The sequence below is a fragment of the Mytilus californianus genome, unplaced genomic scaffold (genome assembly GCF_021869535.1).
Source record: "Mytilus californianus isolate M0D057914Y unplaced genomic scaffold, xbMytCali1.0.p SCAF_6, whole genome shotgun sequence".
Lineage (NCBI taxonomy): Eukaryota > Metazoa > Mollusca > Bivalvia > Mytilida > Mytilidae > Mytilus > Mytilus californianus.
In genome coordinates this window covers 13,161,995-13,189,548 of record NW_026262712.1, presented here as the reverse complement: position 1 = coordinate 13,189,548, position 27,554 = coordinate 13,161,995, and the positions used below count along the sequence as shown (strand labels likewise).

Here is a 27,554-nt window from a genome sequence, read left to right as displayed (position 1 = left end):
ATCTGTGATACTGGTGACGAATCTAAGTTGCAAACTGTAATTTCAGCAGAAATAAGTGTTCAAACTGTATCCGGTAAAAACGCATTAGATGAACCAAATGCAAAACAAAGTATACCTTTGAAAAGAAAAAGTAAAAAAATCGTAGCTGATACAGAAAGCCATGCTTTTGGTATTTGTGATGCAGCAACCAATACATCAGGGTTATTTCCTGAAGAAAGTAGAACGTCCGCTGTAGATGAATTAGAACACAGTCCGTCAGAAATTCTTTCAAAAGAAAGCAGTACATCAGATCATCTCCCAAAAGAAGGCATTACGTCAGAAGTTCAACCTAAACAAAGCAGATCGTCAGATTTGATCTTTGAAGAAATGTATTCACCAGCTGTTGATGAAGCAAACTCTATTGCTTCAACGGATATGCCAAAAGTAGGTAGCATAGCAGTTGAAGTCGCTTTAGAAACAAATAAGTCTAATGATTCTGTTGCGGGAATAAGAATGCAAAGATTACAGGTATTACATACACCGAATGACTATTTTGATCTCGCGACGAAGTCCGATTCCGGTACTGCTTTATATCCAAAGAAAGAAAGAAGTAAAAGTAATAAACCTGTAAGAGAAAAAATCAAAGAAAAGTTAATGAAAGAAGTGGCCAATGAATTGTCGCATGACAAACTTCGTGAAATGGTAATCAGCTCTATACGAGAAGGGAAGTATAAGCAGAATATTATCCCTATTGATATCTGGGATTTTGGAGGGCAGAAAGATTACTACATGACTCATCAACTCTTCATCACGAGCAGAGGAATATTTGTGTTGGTGTTTAATGGTAGCCTTAATCTGCATAAACATATGCCCGATTTATCATTTGTACCAGGACATTTCGGCAAACCAACCATCGCAGGTGAGGTTAATTTCATTCAAATAAAATACTGCTGTAAATAAATATATCCACAAATATCACATAGATAAACAAAAGGGTGTTAGTAAACCTCTAGAAATATTTCATAGATCATCGATGTTAGTAAACCTCTGGAAATATGTCTTAGGCATGTGGCTTACTTGGAAGCTTTTAAACCATGTGTTTCGAGTGGTAAAGTTGAAATTTTCCCTTCACACGTTTTATGGACGCCATAATGAATTGGTTGCCTGTTATGGAATATATGTATCACAAATGACCGAAGATATGTTCCGATTGCAATGTGAAACATAACTGCTTATTCTGAGATTATCCCCAATTTTGTTCGTGTACCTTATTAAAGGTAAACATTTTGAAAACCGTTTACAAAGGACCAACAAAGAAAACAGCGAAATTAAAAGTTGATTCGGCTCATTAAGGCATAAAAAAAGCAAATCAACTTGTTTAACAAAATGAGGTTTATTTACAAATGTTCAGTCTTTAGCTTTCTACACTGTTCATAATCTTTTGTTCGTTTTTCCGTTTTCTTTGTATAAGTGTTGTCGGTTTCCTTTCGTTTTATGAATTTTGATTGTAACTTTGGTATCTTCCATTTTTTTTATGATATCCGTTTCTGTTGTGACGTCTTGGGTGTCAATGGACGTAAGCTATATATAACGTGTAAATTACTAAAGTGACATGATTTATAACACACTTTCCTTAAGTTCTCCATTGATAGATGTTGGCAAAGTTTACCTAGTGGATTTGATTTTTCTTTGTATGTCTACATTATTCATATACCTTCTCACGCATTCAGGTATCCATACCTCCTTTGGATTTCAAATGTGTGTAGCTGATAAAGTTGCAATTATTATTTGTAAATGATTAACTGTCGGCATAGCAGATACAAAATGAACAGCGATGATGAGTGGATGTTTAACAGCATAAAAGTGATATATTCATATTTCATGCATGCCTATGTTATACATGTATAGACACCTTCCCGTTGAACTTATTTATTTACTTGATATTCTAAAGACAAATATAAGGGATCTTCTCATTAAGGTTGAAATTATTTTACTGTATGTCCAGTGTCTCATGTACATCTATCATATATTTAACCCTGAATCTGACACTAAGTTATGTGTTATTGTATTTAACTATAGTTTGTTTATGTTTATAATTTTCTTTTCAGTTTACCTTCTGCACTGGGTGAACTCAATCCTGACATACTGCAAGCGTTCAGATGATGGATTTCCAAGAATTGTGTTCGTTGCAACACATAAAGACAAGATCCGTAAGGTAATGTATTTTTTTGAATATTGAATTAAAGCAATAATTGTGTGACTTGTTGCGTTTCAAGTTTAACAAGTCTCGCGTACCAAATTATCAGTATACTATTTTTAATGATATTTTACTATAATTATTATGAATGATTTACACTTGAGTTTGTCATATTTGGTTGCAGAAATATTATCCTTAGTCATTCATTGTACAAACATACACATTGGATGTTGGATGTGTACAGTTTGATATTTTAGTTTAAGATGCATGATTAGTTGTTATTGGCTTTGAACTTGCTATCAGTAAATGCGGGTACTCTCAGATCTGTACTTAGTGTCTTTCTGTTGTGTGGATGTATAAGTACCCGTCCATGTTCACTCTGTGTTTTTGTTAGGTTTATTTCTAATTGTATCCATCTGATGAGTTTTTTTCAACTGATTTTTATTGTTTGTTCTTATGTTGTACTGTTGCACCACTGTCGCAGGATGAGGGAGGGTTCGCGCCTTAAAACGAGTTTAACCCTGCCACATTCTGTATATACCTGTCCCAAGTCAGGAGACTGTAATTCAGTGGTATCCTTTGTTGCTGTGTAACATATTTGTATTTGTTTTTCGTTCATTATTTTGTACATAAATTAGGCCGTTTGTTTTCTCGTTTGATTGTTTTACATTTGTCATTTCGTTTTTTAATGCGACTATGAACTTTGCTCATTGTTGAAGGACTTGTAAAAGTTTCCATCAATATATTTTCTACTTATTCTCTTTTAAATAATGAAACATAGAACATATACCTGATTAATAGTAAGGTTCTCATTAATTTGTAAAATATGCATCCATTTGCTAACACCAATTGAGGGTTGAATTGTACCTTAACAAATTGACTTGTATAATATGCTTGTTGAAAAACTTGAAGACTCGATGAAATTACCTTTCAAAATCAATGTATGTCTAGGAATATACAAAATACTCTTAATTGAACTTTTAGACTTTAACATCTGAAAGCAGTCTTTTGGGATGGTTTTTTTCAAAATATTTGTTTCTGCTATCAAATTATTGTTACAGACTAATTTTTGCAAGATAAAATGTTGAGATATATCACTTGTTTCGTCTATAATATCATTGACAAATATCAAGTTACTTCTTATCCAATTTTCAAAAATAATAGTTTTGTTTTCATAATTATTCAGTTTGGTCCCCCTGTTAGAGTGTTTTTTAATCTTTAATTTTTAGTTAATTTTAATTTTGTCACATTAAAGTTTTTGTTATCGTCGGTTAAAGTCATTAAGTCAAAAGGCTATATCCTGCTATAAGTGATTAGCATAGCATGTTCTCGAGGTCACGTAGTAAATACTTTTACATGATGTATATGTTTTATTTTTGTTAACAAAGAGTTGGAGAATATTTGGAGATTATTTAAGTCAGTTGGAGAATATTTGGAGATGATAGGTATATAAGGTTAAGTTTTTTCTTATTCTGGGCAGATCTAGGGAGGACCTTTATAGATTCATAGAAAGTTGTGCTATACTACTATTCATTTGTATTTAGTTTTGATGTTTTGTCAGCACAGTATTGGACACTGTTGCGTGGTTTTTGTCCGCTCAGTATTTGACATTGATGCGTGGTTTTTGTCTGCACAGTATTGGACACTGTTGCGTGGTTTTTTGTCCGCATAGTAATGAACACTATGCGTGGTTTCTTTTGTGTGTGCACAGTATTGGTCACTGTTGCTTAATTTGTTTATACGGAATTAAATGAAATCCGTTTGTGGTAACTTGTGAAAATGATGTACCAAGAGTGCCTGAGTGCCTAACCTTTTTGCTATGTGAATCTTCGAATCATATATTTTGTAAACTGTATATTATGTAAATATTCCCTTGGAAAGGATTTATAATAAACGAAAGATTTGTCGATTTACTAGTATATTTTTCATTTAACAACAAGACTACGCATCACTGGATTATCTGTCGTCAAATTGTCCGTTATTTCAATGTACCCGGCCTGACCTGAAAGTTTTATGATACTCGACCGCCATGGCATTTTTGGTGTCAGAAGTGGGATCCAACATGAACAAATAGTGGCTTTAAATATTAAAACACATCGGTAACCAGATAGTGCTACTTTCGAATGTGAATATTTCTGACGTGTAAGTGTTTCATCAAATAATTTTGTTTCGATTATTCAAGTACGTAATGATGGGCCACACAAGAAAAAGCGAACGAGGTAGAAGCCGCATGTATTTCTGCAGAGGACAAACGAAAAGAAAGATGGAACCCTATTCATGTATGTGATTATTCCGTCATTTCAGAAGATGAATTGGAATTTAAGGATATCAGTGCACAAAAAGTGTACTCCAATGTGCCAAGTTTTTATATTGACAGTGTAATATAAAATTCCAATACAGAGCTTGAGGTGGAACCATTACCGGAAGATCCTTATACAACATTTTATCCAATTTTATACAATGATGTTTCGGACAATGAAATTTTCATAGATGAAGAGGAAAATTTAGATAATTTGGACAAAACGTTTTATGATATTTCTCATGAATTCAAGCTAGCTGCGGATGATGCAAATTAATCAGAAGACAACGAAGACAACTCTGGAAATGGCATTATTTCTATAACAGATACTTTGATATCTGATGATATGTGTAGTTCTTCTCGGGATATTGTAGATGAAACAATTACAACTATTATCATCGCAGTAACGCGAAGAGACTTTTCTTATTCCACTGGGGTGACAGAAACAGTACGTGAAAACCGTATTCATTATTCAAACGGATTGAATCTAGAAGAAATAGACTTTTCCGCCTTGGCTATAAATATCGTTAGTGAAGTCAATGAACATTCAAAAATATGAAAATTAAAGATTTACAAGTGCAGACAATTTATAATGGTGTTATTGTTGGATTTTATTTGAACATTTAATTTATTTTATTTAGTAAGTGATTTGATTGCCTTATCATTACTACAATATCTGAGTTTCATTTTATGTCAGCAAACACATTTACTGTTAAACAGTTTCATTGTGTTTTAAATGGGTCCTTATTGATATGTACTGAGCCATTTGTCTTCATTGTAGAGATAGTGAATAATTAGTGTTGAAGTTTAATGTGTGTGTAAATGATAGTAGTAGTTGCATTTTGTTTTATTTAGTTAAAATAGAAATGATAGAAGTAGAGTTCTATGACTGGGTCTGTCATCATTTAGAGGGGAAGGAATGTTATAGTGTTATTTTATCTTCCACTGTAGTTAACTTTGTCATATTAAAGTGTTGGTTATCGTCGGTTAAAGTCATTAAGTCAAATAGCTATCCTGCTATAAGAGATTAGCATAGCATGTTCTCTAGGTCACGCAGTAAATACTTTTATATGATGTATATGTTTTATTTTTGTAAACACAGAGTTGGAGAATATTTGAAGATTATTTAGGTCAGTTGGAGAATATTTGGAGATTATTTAGGTCAGTTGGAGAATATTTGGAGATTATTTAGGTCAGTTGGAGAATATTTGAAGATTATTTAGGTCAGTTGGAGAATATTTGGAGATTATTTAGGTCAGTTGGAGAATATTTGGAGATTATTTAGGTCAGTTGGAGAATATTTGGAGATTATTTAGGTCAGTTGGAGAATATTTAGAGATTATTTAGGTCAGTTGGAGAATATTTAGAGATTATTTAGGTCAGTTGGAGAATATTTGGAGATTATTTAGGTCAGTTGGAGAATATTTGGAGATTATTTAGGTCAGTTGGAGAATATTTGGAGATTATTTAGGTCAGTTGGAGAATATTTAGAGATTATTTAGGTCAGTTGGAGAATAGATTATTTAGGTCAGTTGGAGAATATTTGGAGATTATTTAGGTCAGTTGGAGAATATTTGGAGATTATTTAGGTCAGTTGGAGAATATTTGGAGATTATTTAGGTCAGTTGGAGAATATTTAGAGATTATTTAGGTCAGTTGGAGAATATTTGGAGATTATTTAGGTCAGTTGGAGAATATTTGGAGATGATAGGTATATTAGTTTTATATTTTTCTTATTCTGGGCAGATCTAGGGAGGACCTTTATAGATTCATAGAAAATTGTGCTATATAAATATTCATTTAAATTTAGTTTTGATATTTTGTCCGCACAGTATTGCCCACTGTTGCGTGGTTTTTGTCCGCTCAGTATTGAACACTGATGCGTGTTTTTTTTTTTTTTTTTTTTTTTTTTTTTTTTTTTTTTGCACAATATTGGACACTGTTGCGTGGTTTTTGTCCGCATAGTATTGGACACTATGCGTGGTTGGTTTTTTTTTTTATGTGTGTGCACAGTATTGGACACTGTTGCTTGATTTTTTTAATACGGAATGTAATGAAATCTGTTTGTGGTAATTTGTGAAAGTGATGTACCTTGAGTGCCTGAGTGCCTAACATTTTTCTATGTGAATCTTCGAATCATATGTTTTGTAAACTGTATTTCATGTAAATATTCGCTTGGAAAGGTTTTATAATAAACGAAATATTAGGATTGCTTCATAAAAAAAAAGCTATTAAACCAAGAGTTCCAGGTGATCAAGTAAAATTAATTCCTTCGAAAATTTAACGGATGCTATCATGACGGGTATATACCATTTGTCCTAACCGTAATCCAGTCCTGTTTTCCCCGGGTTTGTACTTACATGAGCAACACGACGGGTGCCACATGTGGAACATGATCTGCCTACCCTTCCGGAATAACTGATATCACCCCCGTTTTTTGATGGGGGTTAGTGTTGCTCAATATCTAGTTTTGTGTAGTGTTTTGTTATGTGTTTTGTGTACAGTTTTTTTTCTTTCTTTTTTCTTTTTTCCATTTTTCGTATTGTTTTTTTTTTTTGCCATGGCATTGTCATAAAATTGAGAATGAAAATGGGGAATATTTCAAAGAGACAACAACCCGACCAAAGAGCAGAAAACAACCGAAGGTAACCAATGGGTCTTCAACACAGCGAGAAAATCCCGCAAACTAGTTCAGTGAAAATGGACGTCATACTAAATTCAAAAACATATAAATGAACTAAAAAACATACAAGACTAACAAAGGCCAGAGGCTCCTGACTTTGGACGTCTTAAAAATTAGGCGGGGTTTAACATGTTTTGTGAGATCTCAATCCTCCCCTATACCTCTAGCCAACGTAGAATAAACAAACACACAGAAATACGAACATTAAAACTCAGTTAAAAAGAAGTCCGAGTCCGATATGAGAATAAGTATCAAAAGAAACAAAGCAAAATGAATATGATACATAAATTAACAAAGGACTACTAGCAGTCACTGACATGCCAGCTCCAGACTTCAATTAAACTGATTAAAAGATTATGTCTTCATCAAATATAAACTGTTGCAAAGCCAAATTAAAATCGAAGTTATAAAAAAAAGAGAGGCGAAAGATACCAAAGGGGCATATAAATTCATAAGTCGAAAATAAACTGACAACGCCTTCGCCAAAAAAAAGAAAAACAAAAAACAAAAAACGAAAAAGTCCAATAGTCAAACAATACTATGTGAAGCACAATAAGAACACAAAGGACAGAGCAACATGAACCCCAACAACAAAAAACGAGGTTATCTCAAGTGTCCCAGAAGGGTAAGCAGATCCTGCTCTTCGTGTGTCGCAAGCATTAATAACCGAAAATTCCAAAATGCCGTGCCAAATACGGTTAAATTTACCCATAATTACCCCTATTAAATGTATATACATTGTAACAAATGCGTATGGTTTCAGTATCAGTGCACAAATCACATGTTCTGAATACTTTTTTGATTTTCCTCTATGCTGGTATATTTCTATTTGGTAGAGGAATTTAATACATCGTTTAAGATGGATCATCAGTCCAATGTCCTCAGATAGAGTGTTTTTATATTTTGCCAAAATTTAGATTTTACTATGTTTTGTTCCTAAAATGTAAAAAAAAAAGAGTATGTGTAACCTTCTATTTTTCAAACTACTAGTCGAACACAATTTGCTTAAATTTGAATACAATATTCATGGAAAATACTGTTTTGTGAATATAAAAGGAATTCTATGAGATAGCATTTTGAGATCAAATATGCGATAATAGGTTTTATAATATGCTTTAAGAAAAGAAAAAGAAAACATGTCACCAAACTTGTTTTCTAGCTCAAAGTAAGAAATGGAAATTTCTTGAACATTCCTATATACAAATTATATCGCCTTAAATGGCTAACAATCCAAACAGAAAAACCAATGGTCTAATCTATATAAAAAACGAGAAACACCTATGAACCACACCAACAAACGACAACCACTTTACAAGAGGCTCCTGACTTTGGACAGGTGCATACAGATGCAGCGGGTTTAAATGATGTTTTAACAGGCGCCAACCTTCACCCTAACCTGAAACAGTAGTGTAATATTACAACATTAAAAGACATACTATAAACTATCAATTGAAATGGCTGTATCTACCTGAACTACAACACAATATTTTAACGAATTAACATTTGCTACGGTCCAAATTAGACGCATCTTTAAAGATCTTAAAAGTGTGACAGTATGAACTGTTTATAGAAGCTATAAAGGGCGAATTAGCAGGCAACAATATGCAACGGATGTTTAAATCTCATAAATCTATACAGAAATGCTAATCAAAATAAAACTTGAAACGAAAAACGCATCACACGTCTGTTCGAATTCACTTCAATCATAATGTCACAATAGGGAATAGGACAATCGGTTAATTTAGACAACTTGTCCGGTACCTCAAGAACTTAGACCGCAAAACCTTTTCGCCAGTGTGTGAAGACGAATACCCACCGTGAAGCTTAACCGATGTTGTGGTTCACCATTAACCTTATACAGAGTCAATTTCAGTCGTTCTTCCTCATAATTTTGATGGAGCATTGTTTGTGTCAATAGCACATCCCTGTTAACAAAGTCTGTATCATGCCAATATGAACGAGTGTAACTTATCAAATGAGAAATGCAATGTAAAACTTAAAAATTGAAAATTGTCTAAGGTAATTGTTTATTGGTAATCGTTTTCACTAAGACATCAAGCATATTACTTGTTCAGGAAATGTTGACTTTTTCCTACGGAATTCAAACACGGATAAATATATATTAATCTCCCCAACTGTTGTATGCGATAGAGCTAATTATGTTTTTGGTTCCTCTATATATGTTTGTCCCTGTTTGCTTTTGCAAATATGCTCACACTTGCGGAAACTCATAAAATCTTTGGGAACATCACAGATTAATGAATCATGATAATGTGTTGCATTATTTTCTTTGATGTTCTACCTTTCACGATTGGATGTAGTATAACAAAGTAACTGTGAAAAGAATGTTGATTTTTACTTTCACCGTACATTTTTTCAGAATACTGAGCAACACAAACAGAAATTGATGACAGTCATTCAAGACATATTTCAATCACACGCAGGGCTCAAACATCTTGAATTCAAACCACTGATTTTCGTCAATGCTATGAACGAAGCTGATCCCGAGATCCAAGCATTACGTCAACGTTTGATGGATAGAGCTAAAGAGCATCCGCGATGGGGTGAAAACATGCCAACAGCCTGGGTCCCATTAGAATTACATCTAGCCCAGAAATCAGAGAAAGGTGTTAACATCTTGACAAAACAAAAAATACAGATGTTTAATTCTCAAAATGAGCCGATGGTATTGACAGATAAACAGTTGGAAACTTTCCTTAAAGTACAACATTCCCTGGGTAAATTACTCTACTTTGACGTAGCCAATCTTCGAGATTTTGTAATCATTACACCAGCATACTTGGTGGAAGTTCTAAGATCTATTGTAACAGAGAAGCAATTTTGGCCAAAAGGGAAACAATTTCAAAGTATTTTCCATACCATGCAGAAAACAGGATCGCTCAGTCGTGACGACATTGATGTCCTGTGGAACCAACAGAATTTTAAGCATATTCTGTCATATAAAGATTTCATCATTGAAGTTTTGGTTCATCTTGATATACTAGTTGCTGAAAGAAGGATCACAGAAGATTTGAACACTTCACTTCATGAAGTTTCCAAATTCATTGTTCCATCAATGATTACAAGGCCAAACAATACGAAGTACCTGAAAAAATGTTGTAAGACTGGAACTTCAATCTTGCTGTCTTACAAATTCACTAAGAAAGTAATACCGCCAGCCTTTCCATACAGATTTATTGCTTCTTTTGTAGACATGTGGGGAGTGAAACATTATAAAAACAAGAAACGAATGCTTTTCAGCGATTTAGCAGTTGTGAAAGTAGACGACAGACATGATGTGGCAGTGCAGGTTATAGAAAATAGAGTGGTTGTGTCACTTATCCATGCAGACAAGAAAGAAAACATTGTCCCAACAATTGCAACTTCGGTCCAAGAATGTCTGACTGCAGCTATTCACAGAATTTCAGAATTTTACTCAACTCTTTCAGCAGAGTCATTTGCCACAAATCAAAGATCGGATTTACATATTGTCATGCCATTTGAAATAGAGTTTGGAGTTCATTGCAAAAAAACTTCATGTTTTTTTCCTCATGACAAAATACCAACAGCAGCAAAATGGCAATGTTCAGAACACCACGTACATCACGATGTCAGCTGTTTAAAATTATGGTTTTCAGAAAAGGTAAGATAAACATCTAACTTTTGCCTTTTTGTTATGTTATTATGAGATGTTGAACTTATTCCGAAAACAAATGCAATAAAGCTGACGTACGACATTGCACGACAATGTTATCCATTTAACGTCACCATCTGCCTAAACAAAAATAATGATTAAAGAACATTCAGTTTTTTTTTATTACAGACACTGTACATTACATTTCAAACTGACCATTATCCGTGCTTCTGTTTTGCATTTTACGCTCTGGTTATTACATAACCCGTTCAGTCATTGTTCATTCAATGTAACGTACGTAATTTAAAAATTCATCGCTTTGTTGTTTTTTTTTTTATCGAAAATGCGTTCATTAAGAATAGTTCGTTTTGCCTGTGGGCGTTTTCCGTTAACTAATAACCGTTTATTGTGGATGAAATCCGTGTGTCTTCCTTGGAAAAGAGAGGCGAAATATACTGGGCAACACGAACGAATATTCGCTCATTATGCGTTTTTTTCTGTAAACTTGTATATAGTTACACTAGGACTTATATATCTATTAGTTCCTGGTTGTATAACATGACTCTTTAAAGCCGCAGATAATGAATATCATGTTTTTAATTTTATCCAAACCATTTACTTGTCTTCCTGTACCAATTAACTTAGAGAGAATTTATTTTGTATTGTGATCTAAAAGACTAACAATAAATATGTCTAAAGTGATATGCCTTTCTGATTATTTGATCTCGTTATATTACTAAGGTCCTAGTATGAAAGGGACAATTAAAATAATATAAATGCTATCAATTGTACAGCACCAGATCTACATTTCGACAATTAATGTCTCTTCAATGATGTTTGAGGCCAAAATGTTTGAAAATTTAAATTTATTAAAAAACTGAATAGCTGATCAACCCAAAAAGGACAAAACCGGTCAATATTGGAAAGGGTAACTCCTAACCCCATCTTTAATCAATAGTGACGGACCTCTTGTAAAATAAATGATGCAAAACATTTAACAAAACAGGTTTTAAGATTTCATTGGACATGCTCTTATTATTCACGTACGAGAATTGGATCATTTCTATTGGGAGATTTTTCTAAAACGTGCATTTCGTTTGTTGTCAAATTGTTGTTCAACTTAACTTCTAATAAATATGATTATAAATGATCCTCGATTATGAGTCACATGTTGTCTCCTTTTTGACAGATACAATTACAAAAGCCGATTAGGGTCATTTTTTATTAATTTGTTTTTTATGTGGACTTTTATCTTGCAATTGCGAACCTTAGTCATGATAAAATCAATTTACAATCAGTGAAGTATCGATTTAAATCTAAACACTTTAAACTTTAGTCTACGGTTATCGACTTTAATCTTGATGGTTTCTGGATAGCGTCAACATTAATCTTGATATTATATCCTTAAATCCCAGATTTATCAACATTAATCTCCGAATAAACGAAGTTCTTCTTGAAGATTCTGACTGATATGTTCAAAGTTAATCTTCGGATTATCGACTTAAATCTTGAAATTTTAGACTTTAATGATTTGTCACTAAAATATGTACTATACGTACAAATTGACCAAAAGAAACCAAATCGGAACGGTTAGACTGAAGGACAATGTTTATATAAATGTTCATCCATACTCGTGGTCGAGAATAAAGATGAAACAGAGAGGGCAACGTACAACAAGCATCATTTCTTTTTATGTATGACAAGATCGACCGAACGTCATTTCAACTTAAGCAAAACATTATCAATAAATTGTACACATCATATACAACAATAAAGAAGTGTAGCCCTAACAAACGTCTTGTAAGGTTTGTAAAACCCAACCACGATTGAGAACAAACTTATACATCAGACCTTACTGCACTGGTTACCGAAATTTTGGATACACCTAACCAGGCACTTCATATCTGAGAAACATGCTATATGCCCTCAATTTTAGAATTAATTCATACATTTATGTATTATTCAAAATTATCAGTAAATTGTGTGTTCTACAAGGATCACCAGTCCTTCACCTTTCATATGATACCCTTATCACTAAAATATATGTTACATAATTTAGGATTTACACCTACTCGTAGGAACTATTTTGTTTTAAATATGTACTACTTTCAAGTTTGTTCTTTTTTGACCGAGCCCGATTAGGTGGTGTTACATCTTACAAAGTCTATCCAAATTATTTTTGCAAAGAATTCCGCTCAAGCCGGTGCTAGGGGCCGTCTTAAGCTTGCAGTGAGGTGAGAGTATTTTTGCTCCGTGTTGAATGAAGGCCTCAATGTGACTTTGAAATGAAGAACAGCAATAAAAGCGCTGTTCCTTTGCTTTTTGTGTGTGTTTTTTTTTTTTGCTATGCATGTACTGATTTTTTGTCATGGATGAATACACCATATCCTTTGTTTTTCTAATATATATATAACCCTTTTCCTACCGTCCGTCCCTTCCAATTTGGTAAACTCTTGCGTTCGTGTCATTTATCAAAAATCTTCAGCAGTTCATATAATGTATCCGTCTGAAACACTGAGTAGCTCACGTCATTTATCCGAAACCCTGTGCAGTACATCACATAGTTCACACTTCTACAAATACGTAGATATCATAGAATACGTTTCAACAGTAATAAAGTTACTATGACCGACATTTAGAGCTTTGGTGACACTGGATTAATTTTACAGTTAGATCCATGTATTGTTGTCAGTAACTCCAAGATTTAACATGTTAAAATTTATACGTCTTAGAGTTCAGTTAATACTGGTTTGATTTAAATTGATTTGTTTTTTAAGATTTAGGTTGATGACTAGTTTAATCAGTACGTGAACATCGTCAATGTAACGTTTATCCCTCATCGTGCGTTCATCTTCCGTGAAACGCACAAAACTCAACGTGCTTGCAATGTACACTGTGCATTTTACATCAATTTCCCGTAATCATATCGCGCTTGTCTGTATCGTCGGTGCTTGCATCGTATTTGTGTTCTGTTTGAATGTTAGAGTTTCTGTTACATATGCTAACAACTATGGTTTCATACGTTTACTATTTGTATATAGTTTTATACGTATACCGTTTGTTTATAGTTTTGATTATTTCAAATCTCAGGTGAACTGTACATGCACCTATCGTTTTACATTTTCAAAATCACTTTGATTTTTTTAATACATTTGACTATTTGTATATTTTGTCTTGTAGATGCCTCGTGAAAAGTGTGACGCATCTTGCAAAGGTATGTGGTTTATACTAACAATAGATGTTGCTTTCAATTTTAGTTAGTTTCAAGTGTAAACTGTGCATACACGAAAGTATAGGTATATTAGTAAACAATAGTTGTGTATATTTAACGAAGTTGTCAATTGTTGAAGCAAACATTCAAGATGATGTGGAAGCCCTTTACCGTTCCATCTGAAGGTAACTTATTTATAATTAGAAACGTAGACCTTGTCTGAAACGGGGTTTAATCAGATTTGTAACCTTTTTTATTGTCTTATAAGCTGAAACTACAACAGAAGACTGAACGAAAAATTTACTTAATATTAGTTTACTTTCTAATACTTGCTTTGACATATGTATTTTATTGTATAAACTACGAAAATTTGCAAATTTGTAATTAAACTACAGAAATGGGTCAAAGATCTGTCATCAACTTAATTTTCTCCAACAATTTTGTTTCATAATATGACACACGCCAACCATTGACGAGATTCCTGACTTGGGACAGACACGTTCCTTTTATCTTATGTTCTTCACAAAGTCCTCCACGGCGTAGCATCTGCGTCACACGGTTTTGAAATAATAAAAAAAAAACACATAATTCTAATTAGTGCTGCGGGATTTAACTAGTGTTTTGATTTAGCAACCCTTTGTCTTTGTTATTTCAAGTTGTGAATTTATAAAAGTTGATAAACAAACTTCCAATAAACATTGATGCATACAAATTATTTGAGTTCAACGTAATGATAATTTCAAACAAGTACATTAACATTATCATATCATATTATAAAATGTTACAGGTATTGAGAGCAAGGTTAACTTACTTTACCTGCTGGTATGTACTGAAGATGCGTCATACTATATCGTTTGCATTTGTAATGACCAATTACGTTATTTATGTTACGTTTAATTGTTTCCCTTTGATTGCACAAATTCTTCTTGGGATACCAATATTACTTATATCCTATATTAGTATATACTATTCGATAACAAAATGTGTTGACCCTATCCTATTTAATTAACTTTACGCTTGTATCGATCTAATTATATGTAAAACAATACAACTAAAGATACACTGCTAATTTCATCATTTCATATATAGTTAAACAATTGTAAACAAAACATGAAAAAGAAATGGCTTTCTTATTAAAACTGACACTGATTGTAACTGTATCCTACTATCAAGTAACAAATTTCATTTGACTAGTGATTTCTACGGAAGCGTATTAGCGCCACACAACTTTTTTTTGATATTTCTTCCTACGTTTGCGTTATAACGTAAACCTTTGCGAAATAACGCAAACCTTTTGCGTTATAACGCAAACATTTGCGAAATAACGCAAACCTTTGCGATATAACGCAAACCTTTGCGACATAACGCAAACCTTTGCGATATAGCGCAAACATTTGTTTTATCTTATTTGTTATTTAAGATTCGAAGGAAGCAGCAGTTATTAATTGAGGAGGCTGCATATATTAAAATATATCTTCTTTGTACTCATTGCAAAGTAAAATGCTTTACTATTTAACAAATAATGAGCAGGATAATAGATATAAGAAGATGTGGTATGAGTGACGATGAGAAAACTTTCCATCTAAGTCATAACTTGTAAAAGTAAACCATTATAGGTCAAAGTACGGTCTTCAACACGGAGCATTGAATCACATCGAACTTTAAAGTCCCCCCCCCCCCCCCAAATGTTATACATGATAATACATGTACATATATTACAATGAAAATTGAGTAAATTAAAGTTATACCGAAGAAAAAAAAACAACCCTGCTAATATAGCTATAGCCGAATATAAATATACTTCCAAACTAAGATCTCGTTTGAGGATTGTGAAAGGTTGGTTAACTACCCTTTTGCAATAAATGAATAAAATGAAGATGTTTTATTAAGAAAATTATGTTCTCTCTATTTAAATTGCTACCAAATTACCACACTAGATTGAATATTTCATGACTTTTTACCAAAGAATTTTTATCATATTCTGAGATTTTAAAAAACGATTTCTTACATCAAAATTTAAAAAACAAATTCTTATTTAATAATTCATTTTACAGCAGAAGAATCATTTTGTCTATTTGACTTGACAGTTTTACAATTGTATGACATTATTTTTGCTCTTATTTTCCTAAATCAAAATTTTAAAATATGCCTATAACATTTCTATTTTCTTGTTAAATTATATACTTTTCTGATTCCTATGCATATTTATTATAATGACTTTGTCCTTGTATTTATGGTTCTTTTCCTAACTAAATCACAACAGAAATTTAACGACAGACGGACATATATACAAAACTTAATGAATAATTGAAATCAAGATGTTTGCCTTATAACGCAAAGGTTTGCGTTATTTTGCAAAGGTTTGCCTTATTTCGCAAAGGTTTGCGTTATATCGCTAAGGTTTGCGTTATAACGCAAAGGTTTGAGTTATTTCGCAAAGATTTGCGTTATATCGCAAAGATAAGAAGAAAATTATAAAAAACAAATTGTGTGGCGCTAATACGCTTCCGTAGATTTCCAATACAGGTACATCATTTTCAATAATAGATAAAATTGAAACACTCTTTATCTATATAAATGCCTAGACACATTTAGTAACTGTACATTTATATCATCAAAACGTATGAACCTAGTTTAGGCTGAAATTGCTAAGCTATATGACGTACCTAATTTTCAATGTAAAAAAAAAAGAACATAATCATGATAATGGAACTCTCAAACAGTATGAAAAAAAAGTGTCACTGTTGATTAATCGTCTATACTTTGTACCTGAGTACAAACAGTACATCCCGAGTAAAGAAAAGTACATCCAGAGTATAAATATTACTGACTTTCCAGGTCCTTTTTTAGTCATATTGCTCTTCAACTTTTTCGGTTTTGATATATTATTTACTTTCAAATATTCTGCTTTGAGCCTTCCTGATGAAGGTAAATCAAGAAAATAGCTTCTTACGCAAGCAATGTATAACGTGTTGTTTTAATTTTTACCATACATGTTTAATAGATAAGTGCAGTGGTGTATGGAAAATGTGTCTAGCTTATGATACTATTAGCCTGTTATCTTCAATGATTTGGTTTTGTTTTCTAATTCGCACTTATTGAATCAGTATACTAATTAAATATGTCCGGCAGTCCCATATACATTCAACTGATTAATATTTCTAGTTGTGAATAATTCAGCATATGTTCAAACATACTAACTTAATAGTAACAATAAATTAACGGTCTTCAAATCCTAAATTTATAAAGACGATAAACAAAAAATCGACAATGAGAGTAACCGGGTGAGAAGGTAAGGTATGTGTTTCTCTTATCTCTTACTAAAATCTAGAATTTGTTATTTTGGGTTTAACTTTGATTTCCAATTGTTTTAACAAGAATAATTCTATACAGGAACAACTGTATTCATTTTGGTTTGATAATTGAATAGACATAAATTATAAAGCCTCTTATATAATGTTTTGTCTTTAATTTGTCAAGAGGGTTAGGCAGACTGGAAATAGAACAATCTCCATCAAACAAACACCTAAGACGACTGGCTTCTAGTCTTGAAGTAAAAGATTGTCGCGAATTGTTGATAAGACTTGGATTAGACGCTAAAGTCTTGAATGATGTGCAAGACAAATTTGCTCCCTCTGCTTTTCATGAAAATGATTTCAAATATACAGCCATGTTAAGATGGAAGGGAAGTGTGACTGATTCGTCGTTCACGACAATTCAAGATGCGTTTGATGAAACTGACAAACACTTACTGTGTGAGGTATGAATAATCGTAAGCTATGTATCATCTCATTTACAACTAAATATAATATAGATGAATATTGACTTAAAGTCATGTTTTTTACACTAAATCCAATGGATGTTGGGGGTGTACTTATTGATATTCTAGTCTCAGATGCATGATTTCTTTCATTAGTTGTTATCGGCTTTGATCTAGCTGTCAGTAACTGCGAGTACTCTCAGATCTATAATTAGTGTATTTCTGTTGTGCTGATGTATTAGTACCCTTCCACGTCTACTCAGTATTTGTGTTAGAAGTATTTCTATTTGTAACCATCTGATGAGTTAAGCCTTTTTCAAATGATCTTTTTAGTTCTGATTTTGTACTGTTACACCACTGTCCCAGGTGAGGGGATGTATTGTCGCCATCTAATTAGTTTAACCCCGCCACATTATGTATGTGCCTGTCCCAAGTCAGGAGCCTGTAATTCAGTGGTTGTCGTTTGTTGCTATGTAACACGTTTGATTTTCGTTCATTATTTTGTACATACATTAGGCCGTTAGTTTTCTCGTTTGAATTGTTTTACATGAATTTTGTCATTTCGGGGCCTTTTATAGCTGACTATGCGGTTTGGCCTTTGCTCATTATTGAAGGCCGTACGATGATCTATAGTTGTTAATGTCAGTCTCTTGTGCAGAGTTGTCTCATTGTCAATCATAACAAATCTTCTTTTTTTTTAACACAGTGTGCAACCAATGCATAGCGGTAAAGATATGTGATATGATTGAAAATGCGAAAATTATACAAATATAAAGACCAAAAGACAGGGACAAAAACAATTTCAGATCGCGCTAATGCCTTCAATAATGAGCAAAACTGAAACTCCATAGAAAGCTATCAAAGGCGCAAACTTGATGGCAGAAAGCTACCTTCTACTACCACTCGATTACAAAGCTTGGCTTGAAACAGACGAGACAGTATGGTTTATACACACAAAGTTAAATAGCTTCGTTGAACCTTCATATATAAATACATTTGAGTTCTGGCTTTCTGATTTAACGTACGAAACCTATCGTTTCATATAGATTATTTGTTTGAGTGATTCATGTCGATTGACATAACGCAAAGGTATTATGGTGCAGAGGAGCATGGTACAAATGACTTTGAATCTCGATGAGGGATGGATGGCTGTTTAACATCCAGTGTCAAATTAAATACATTTTATGAACGAGCATATGATTGTGTGATATGAAATATGGACCTGCTTTAGTCTTGACTGACATCTTGAGCCAGATATTTTACGTGCTAGTTTATCACGTTATAGTGACATGTCACCCTTCATGGACACATTATTCCGACTCCGATCCGACCCGTCTTTCCTCTTACTCGTAAATGTTGCAGGCTTTGCAGAGAAACAGCAAATACCAATCTACGATTCTTTTGTTTGACCCGGCCAAAGTTCGAACCCACAATCTCTCACACTCAATGCGAGCGCGCTACAACGAGCCCTCCGAGGCGGTGAATATCGATGAATTTTTTCTTTCGAGTGTGCGTCTTGTTAAAAAACACGACTGTATCTACTTGTATTATGTGCTTGTTTGTTCTTCATACTATACTAGATATACAATGTAACATGATTATAATGTTCAAATTTGTTTCTATGTGATTTAAAATCTATCATGTGATTTTTTTCTTCAAGAGAACGACTTATATTTTTTGAATTACATACCTCTCAACAGCTTATATATTTGTATGCGTGTTGTTTGTTCATGTTATTCATAGAACATGTATTTGAACAGTTTATTTTTAATTGATATCTAAATTCGCTCCTTTAATTTCAGGTGTTTAGAGATGTAAATGTAGATGACGTACTGAAGAGGTTTGGTAAGTGTTAAATTATTTTCATATCGTGTATTTTTTTTAGCACATATAGGACAAATTTGTGAATCATTACATAATAGCTCATTAAGAATTCGACAGCCAGGTAAACAACTAGCGAAAAGACGATTTCAAAGGAATTATCTCAATTAGACTCACAATCAGTTAGATAAAATAGGTTTTTATTCATGCAACTTCATTCTAAACAGAATATGATAATTTTAACATAGGTATAACATTGATGGTGGGCCTGACTCAACATATATCACCTCTATTAACCGTTACCTAAAAATATAGTCCCTAGCGTTGGCAGAGTATTACTTTCAGATATGTTTTACTCATCTTCCGAACTTATTTCTTCATGCTTTAACCCTCATGTAGAGGGATGAAAGCACATTGTGAAAAAATTGGGCAATAAATGTTAAGGTAAAGTACAAATTTATTTCTTCATGTGTTTTGACTCATGTAGAGGAACGAATTCACATTGTGAAAAAAGGGCAACTAATGTTAATGTAAAGTAAAAATTGAGTTCAACTGAAAATGTTAAACAGTTTGTATGTATAAACTGTCAAACGAAATTCATAACCTTTTCAATATGAAATGGTCCATATTTTGAGTCATAGATGAAGAATTTACTATTATTTTGATATAATTTGTCCCTAATGTAGTACACCACAATGTAAAAATATTATTGAGAAAATACAGTGTGATTTATCTAATTTGCAATTATTGTGCTATCGAGCCATTGTACTTCCCTTTATGCATGCCTTTGTGCTGTAAGAATTGATTAAATACATTTTGCATGTGTAAAATTATGAAAATCAAGGTATTTGAAGTGGTATTCAAAGGAAAGGGAAAAAAATCAAAAAAGCAACAAAAATCTTCATTCGACGAAACAAATAGATGTATCCACTGTAGATTTTTTTCGTTTCTAGACAAGGTCCTGTACCTTGATTGATTTCTTTGATATATTTATTTCTCACAAAATGTGTATTTCCTGGTCATCAACATCAAAACCAGTTATATGTAAATCGGAAAAATGAACAAATAGAAATATGTTGTTTATGAAAATACATCCGTAAAATATGATCCGTATTAATTATGTTAATATAAAAAGTCCTTCTAATGAATAATGTCCTATTCTCCCAATTTGCACATTTCGTTAAAGATGTGGACCAATGTGGTCTTCTGTTTTACAATTCAAGATGGAGGAGACATCCTAGCTACCTTAACAAACAAAGTGGTTTGACCATTTGTTTATTTACGGACATCATGTTCTCTAAATAATAATATTAATAATAATCTTCTACGTATTCGTGGAAACGACCAATTGCAAGGGCTATATGTGTAACATTCAAATGCAATTAATTTGTATTTAAGTTCAATACTATTTTGATTCGTAATACATAGCATACTATGAAAGTTGAATTGTTGTATTTGACAAATCCGTTCGGAATTTTGGCTCTTTGACTTCATACATGATTTGGACTTATTGACCTTTTTTATAAGAGCCTCGCTGGTGAGTCTCATGGAGACAAAATGTTTGTCTGAAATACGTTATTGTAATTCTGATATTTATGATGAGTTTATTTGCATTGTAAACCAGCCTGTAACTATGGGGAGGCGTTACTTTAAATTATATAATTTATCATTATGTGATTTCTTTAATGATAACATAATAAGCTGATATCTCACTTAACAATTTGACACGTTGTTTGATTGCCGTATTCGTTGTTGTACTGATGAGCTATTTAGTTTTGTCCTATTTAAACAAATAATGTCTTAAAAATACATAAAAAATAAAAAAAAAGAAAGAAAAACAAACAAACATAGTAGTCAACAATCAGAGGAAACAAAATGAACAGTACAGTTCATAATTGCATGCATCCGAAGCTCCTATCTAGATTTACCGTCAGCAAGAACACTCAAAAGCCGAATATAAGAAAACCAAGGGCGTAAACAGGTAATACCAGTAACAGAAAGGCTTATGACACAAACGGTAATAATGTAGAAGCACAGAAGCTTTGTATTTGACCTTTGTTGTGATACTGGTGAACAATCAATAACACTACAAACCAGCAAAAGTCTAAAATGGGCACTTTTTGTACTCGAATGTACTGTTTTTTATCCGACCATTCTAAATTGGTTTGAATTTTTTTCTTGATATTACTTGACTGTTGTCCTTACCATACGAAACATGCCAAACAGTTCGAACTTGTATTCGACCCTGCTTTTACTCATACCGATAAGTCAGAAATCATACTCGACCAGGCTTAAACGATCTTAACCCATTCTCGACCTGTACTTAGCCAGTTATCATCCTGTTTTCAATGTTTTACACTCGACCATATGACTTGAAAGTCTGAACAATACTCGACTGTAGTCTGAACCTTACTTGACCAATGAACCTCTACTTAATAAATTTTGAACAATAAATTATCTAACAAAAAAAAAAAAAAAAACACTAATTCTAACATTGATTTTTCTTATCCAACAAATCACTTTCTTATCAAATACCTGTTGTTCAAATTTCCTTTCAAAGGAAACAACGTTTGAAAAACTGAGACTAAATAGATAAAAAATAAGAGAGAGATTGAGGATAGGTCGATAGATTTTATTAGTTGGTCGGGTTAGGTTTTAGAATTGGTCGAGCATGGTTCAGACTTAGGTCGAGTATGATTCCGACTTTTAAAAAATGGTTACGAACTGGTCGATTACGAGTTCAAACAGTTAATTGTCAGACTAGAGTCACGAAATATCGTGTAAAATTTACGAACAAATTCAGAATAGTCGAGTAAAAATCAGTAAAGTCGAGTGCAAATACTGTCCATTTCAGATTTGTATTGGTGTGTAGTGTAAATGATAGTGATTAAGGTAAGGTTTGCAGGAAATCTGGATTTTTTTCTTAGTGATATTATACCAATATGATACATCATTTTGTTCAGGGAGGAGTACCCAATCATTTAATGAAAAAAAAATCGAACATCGCCCGTCCTGTTTTTTCAGGTGAAAAGCTCAAAATTCCGATTATTGACGTTTTTTAGGGAAAATTGTATTTGAATTCTTCTGAAATAATAATGTATGCGAGTGACTATAAAAAAATAAAACTGAATAAAACATGTATAAATAATTGTGGTCCATTCATTAATAATAAATTTTAATTAAAAAAATCATAAAAAAGTTCCTAAAAACAAGATTTTTTTATTTTTGGGTTAAAAAAAACCCGTTGCCATGGCAACAAAAAGCCAAAAATATCCCTTTTCCGGGTCCACCGTTTTTGTAAAAAAACTGTGAACTTAAGGATTTAACTATTTGCATTATAATGAGCTAATAAAATTGGTATGTCCCCGAACTCGTTTTTACGGAAATGGGCGTTATGTGTTCATCTTGTCATTTCTGTAAAACACAAAAATATTTTTTTTTGTTGATCTCCAAAGAAGAAAGTCATCTTTAATAGCATCTTTTTACAAAGAATCATTTTGTCTTGTTACACTTTGGGAAAAAAAAACTTAATTCAAGTAGTTTGGGGGGAGGGATAAAAGTTGCTGCAAGTTTTGTTAATTTGATATCGATTTTACATATATCCATATTGGTCAATCATTTTTTTTCCAAATTAAGTTAAGAGGAGGGAGGGGGGGGGGGGGGTCAGTGAACAAACTGTGAATTAAGTTTTTTTTTTATCCTACATTGAACTTTTGATGTCGTCCCTTAACTTTTATGCCCACAACTATCAGTCGGAAGGGGAGGTGTTTAAATTTGGTCATACTTGTGTATTAATACATGTACAAGACTCTGATTTTGAAGGAAACACTTATATTCTTTCAGTGCTTCAAACTGTAATATTTTGAATCTTAGGAAAGCATTCAAATTGCCATTAAAAGTAATGAAAATAGCTTTATTTCCCCATGTTTGGTAAACTGTTTCTATGCAGCAATTGGATGAAAAGACATCAGTTTTGACTAGTAAAGTCATTTACAGCAGCCGTGTTTATTCCATTAGTTTAAATCTAGACATCAACAAATGTTATTCAAATATTTATGACGAAGCAGGGGAAAGCCTTGCAGGAGAAAGATAGATTACTAGCATGATTTGTCCAATTGTTACACATGATGTTCAGATTTGGGGTCTTTGACCAAACAAACAAACTACATGCTCCTATACATGATGAAAGACGAAACAGACGATGGCCTGGGAATAAAAATGACCAGCCGTATATGTATTGTTCATATTTAAAATAAGAAATGTAGTTATGTAGACCTGTGATATGAAAATCTTCTACATACTTTCAATAAATTAAAATCAGTTCAATGAAGTTCACAGGAGTAACGGCACTGTAGTTGAGGAGTCTCCACCGTCAATTGGCGATTTGATGTTCGCAAATGCAGTTTTACTGTCGACGCGTAGGGGAGACCGTAAAACGGAAATTTGCGACCGTCAAATCAAAATTGATTGTGACTACTCTTCAACCACAGTAATGTAATTCCGATTCTAATGCATTACAAAAAGAAATAATACGTAAGAGCTTAGAATAAATGGGGAATGTGTCCATGGGACACTGATGATGCCCCTCTTGCATAAACATAAAACATTATAAAGCATTACGTATAAATTTTATAACATTTGGTTGAAGCAAACTAAAGGTAGAGAACAGAAACGAAAAATTGAGAAAACGACCTCATAAAAATACTCCAAGCGTCGTCACTACTTCATTATGATCTCTTATATATATAGAGAAAGACTGAAAACTAACAATTTCCCGGATTTTATAGTGAGTCCGTGCATGTGTAGAGACACATGTTACCATCCTTGTTTTTAGATAAATTGATTCAAAGTTGACTGATATGCATATAAGTTTGTTTGATTAGAGGTTGTTAAATGTCCGGTGGCAAATACTTCAGGCATGTTCAGGACTACACAATACAATAGTTGTGTCTGAAAGACATATTTTTAATGCATCCATAAAAGAAATTACGATAAGAAACATTCCGTCAGTTGTAAAAGTGATTGATAAAATGGCATATATTTCGAATGATGTAAAAGTGTGGGTTGTGTGCGTATTTGCGGATAAACCTTGCAAACTGTACATTTGAAAAGACCCAAGTTCAACATTCTGTCATTCGTAAAAATTATGCAATAAAAATATCTGAGAATATATATATGCATCCTCTATAAGTAAAACACATGGCGCATTATGTAAATTCCAACCATTTTAAACGAAGTTGACTAAAAGTATCACAAAAATGTGCCGTTTTTCACTCAATTCTGCGTTTCTATAATTTGTATTTATACTTTATGAAAAATCGGAAACGGCGTGCATCAGACTTACAAATTCAATGAAAGAGACAGCTTAACAGTCAGGGAAAAAGTTATCGAGGTTCTTGAAGAATAAACAACACTTCTATCTTGTGAAAGGACAAGACGGGGACTAGCCATAAAAACACAAGATATTAGATCGATTTCTATTGAAATGAGCTTCCCATACATTAGTTTTTTTTAGGTTTTACGGCTACAAGAGAAAGGGGACGGGAGAAAGGAGAAAGGAGAAAGGTATACCCTGTCCGACCCCTCATAAATCTAGAACTGTAAAAGTGACGACATCAAAATTCAAATTTATTCTGTGTTTTTGTGGTAAAGAGCATTGTGCATAAGTTTTATATATCAGTTGGTTGAGGCAAACTTAAGTTAGAGAACGGAAACCAATTTTGTAAAAACGGACGTACACTTTGATAAGTACATTCGGTTGGACGTACAAACAGACAAGGATAAAACTCAAAACCGTTTGCTACGGCGGGGGCATAAAAATGTACATTTATGAAATAAAATAAAATTCCGCGAAATTTTATGAATGGTTTTTGCACAAAGACGTTTTGGCTTAACGTGACGTCATATAAATGAAAACTAACAAACTGAAGGTCATAACGTTACTTGTACAATTCTAATTTTGATAAAATTACATCAAAACGGCGATTTTGAGGTAGGTGTTGTTTTATTTTCGATAATATTGTAGTTATCGAACATTGGTTAATCAAAGCAATTCAAAATGGCGGGTCCCTCCTTTTTTCAATTATTTGAATTCGAGTTATCTCCCTGTGTACGCAAACCTTACCTTAACTGTAATACAAATGTAGTGATCATTTAAGTTATGTTTTCTGAAAATCTTGGGATTTCTTTTTATTAAACAATGCTCCTCTGTTAGGTAACAACCTAATCAGAATACAATTGTACAACACATTTTCTACTGGTAAAATGAAATACAGCAGTTATGTAATGATTTGATTTGATAAAAATAATCAAAATCTAGGTATTTATTTGACCTTTTTGTCTTTCTATGCTTCAATTTTAGTATAACCAAACTATTTGGCAGCATAACATGCAGATGTGCTTGAACGGGACACTTAGGTTTAATAATCAGCACTTACCAAATTGGTATCTTACAGTTTAATAAATACTAGAATTTTGATCAATCTGGGAGAGAATGTTAAATATGTACTGTAAATCAATGTGACGTTTATTTAGGAAAATTAACCTTAAATGAGTTTTTGCTATGATTTGTATGTCCTTTTTTGTCAAACAGCTTTCTAATAGTTTCGATTTATGTATTTTAAATATTCGGCTTTTGGACGTTCACGATGAAGGTACAATCAGAACAGCGCTTCGGTCACGTGATATTTATAAACTGATGCCTTCATTTTTTATGATAAATTACTTTTTCCCCGGAGTACAGTATTTATATGATTTGAAATATCCAATATATGGATGTGAATGAAATTATCATGAAGTGTACCCTTACTTTCAGGTATTCTAGAAGATCAAGCGAACAAAACACCTACGATCACTACATTACAGGAGCTGTCCAATCATATAGGAAATAGCGGCATACAGCTTGGAGTAGAACTTGGATTGCAGAGCGCTGAGATTGAAGGAATTCAGAACGATCACAGCTGTAAGCTGTTACATCAGAATAAAGAAATATTACGAGTTTGGAGCCAGACAAAATTTCCAAAGCCAACAATTAAAGAACTGATTAAAGTTTTACAAAGAATTGGCAAAATCGATTGCCTGCGGGAAATATCATTTTAAACAGTTCAACAAGATGATAATAAAAACCATGACAACACATTTTAAATGTAGAGTATACTAGGATACACAATATGATAAATTGACTTAAAAGGTATTGTACGTGGTCATGCTTTTCTCAGGCTGTTTATGACTTTTCCACACTTTATCCGTAATGGGTGTGATAAATGAAACTTCAGTCTGGGGAAACCTGAACTCATTCATTATTTCAAAATTGGCTTTGGACTAGCTTTCAGTAGCTGTGAGTATTTCTAGATCGGTTCTTTGTGTATTTATTTTTAGTTTTATAGTTTTAATACATTGGGTCAAGTTCGTGTTAGCAAATATTTGTAATTGTATATATTGATTTGAAACACTACGCCTTGTTACTTCATGCTTTTGCTTTGTTTTTGATTTTACTATTATTTGATTTTATGTGTTTGTTTATCATGTTTTTCCACCTCTCCTTATACCGACCTTTTGATTTTGATCTGATTGTTTTATATTTCTACCGATACTTTTGTTCTGCAACATATATATAACATATTTGGTATATAATATCAAACAATTATTGAAACTCACCCATTTTAACTGAACACTTTTCAATATGAGAGTTATCTCTGTTTTTCTAGTAATCGCTTCTCCTCAAAAAGTGTAAAAGTTATCGCTCAATTGTTTTCTTCAAAATTTGTGTTACTTTCTCAGGATGATTTTTTTTTAATCGACCGAAGCCGTCTATGTTAGACATATATGGTATGTCAACGTAACTGAACAACAATAAAACATAGAGACCTAGAGGCTTTAGATATCATGTCCTTGATGAAAATGCAGGAACTTGATGTTCAAATTTCAAGGCCGTATTATTAATTTTGAACTGTACGTTTTATCGTGTAGAC

General features: G+C 32.8%; 1 protein-coding gene across 1 annotated transcript; it reads left to right on the top strand.

Moving 5' to 3' along the window:
- Positions 1 to 497: 497 nt before the first annotated feature.
- Positions 498 to 26,712, top strand: LOC127705541 (uncharacterized). Its single transcript, XM_052209866.1, has 7 exons — positions 498 to 898; positions 2,088 to 2,194; positions 9,539 to 10,801; positions 13,973 to 14,006; positions 17,486 to 17,763; positions 19,566 to 19,608; positions 26,399 to 26,712. Exons 1-7 carry the CDS (start codon positions 634 to 636, stop codon positions 26,680 to 26,682), a joined length of 2,274 nt encoding a protein of 757 aa, XP_052065826.1. The 5' UTR covers positions 498 to 633; the 3' UTR covers positions 26,683 to 26,712.
- The last annotated feature ends 842 nt before the right edge of the window (positions 26,713 to 27,554 follow it).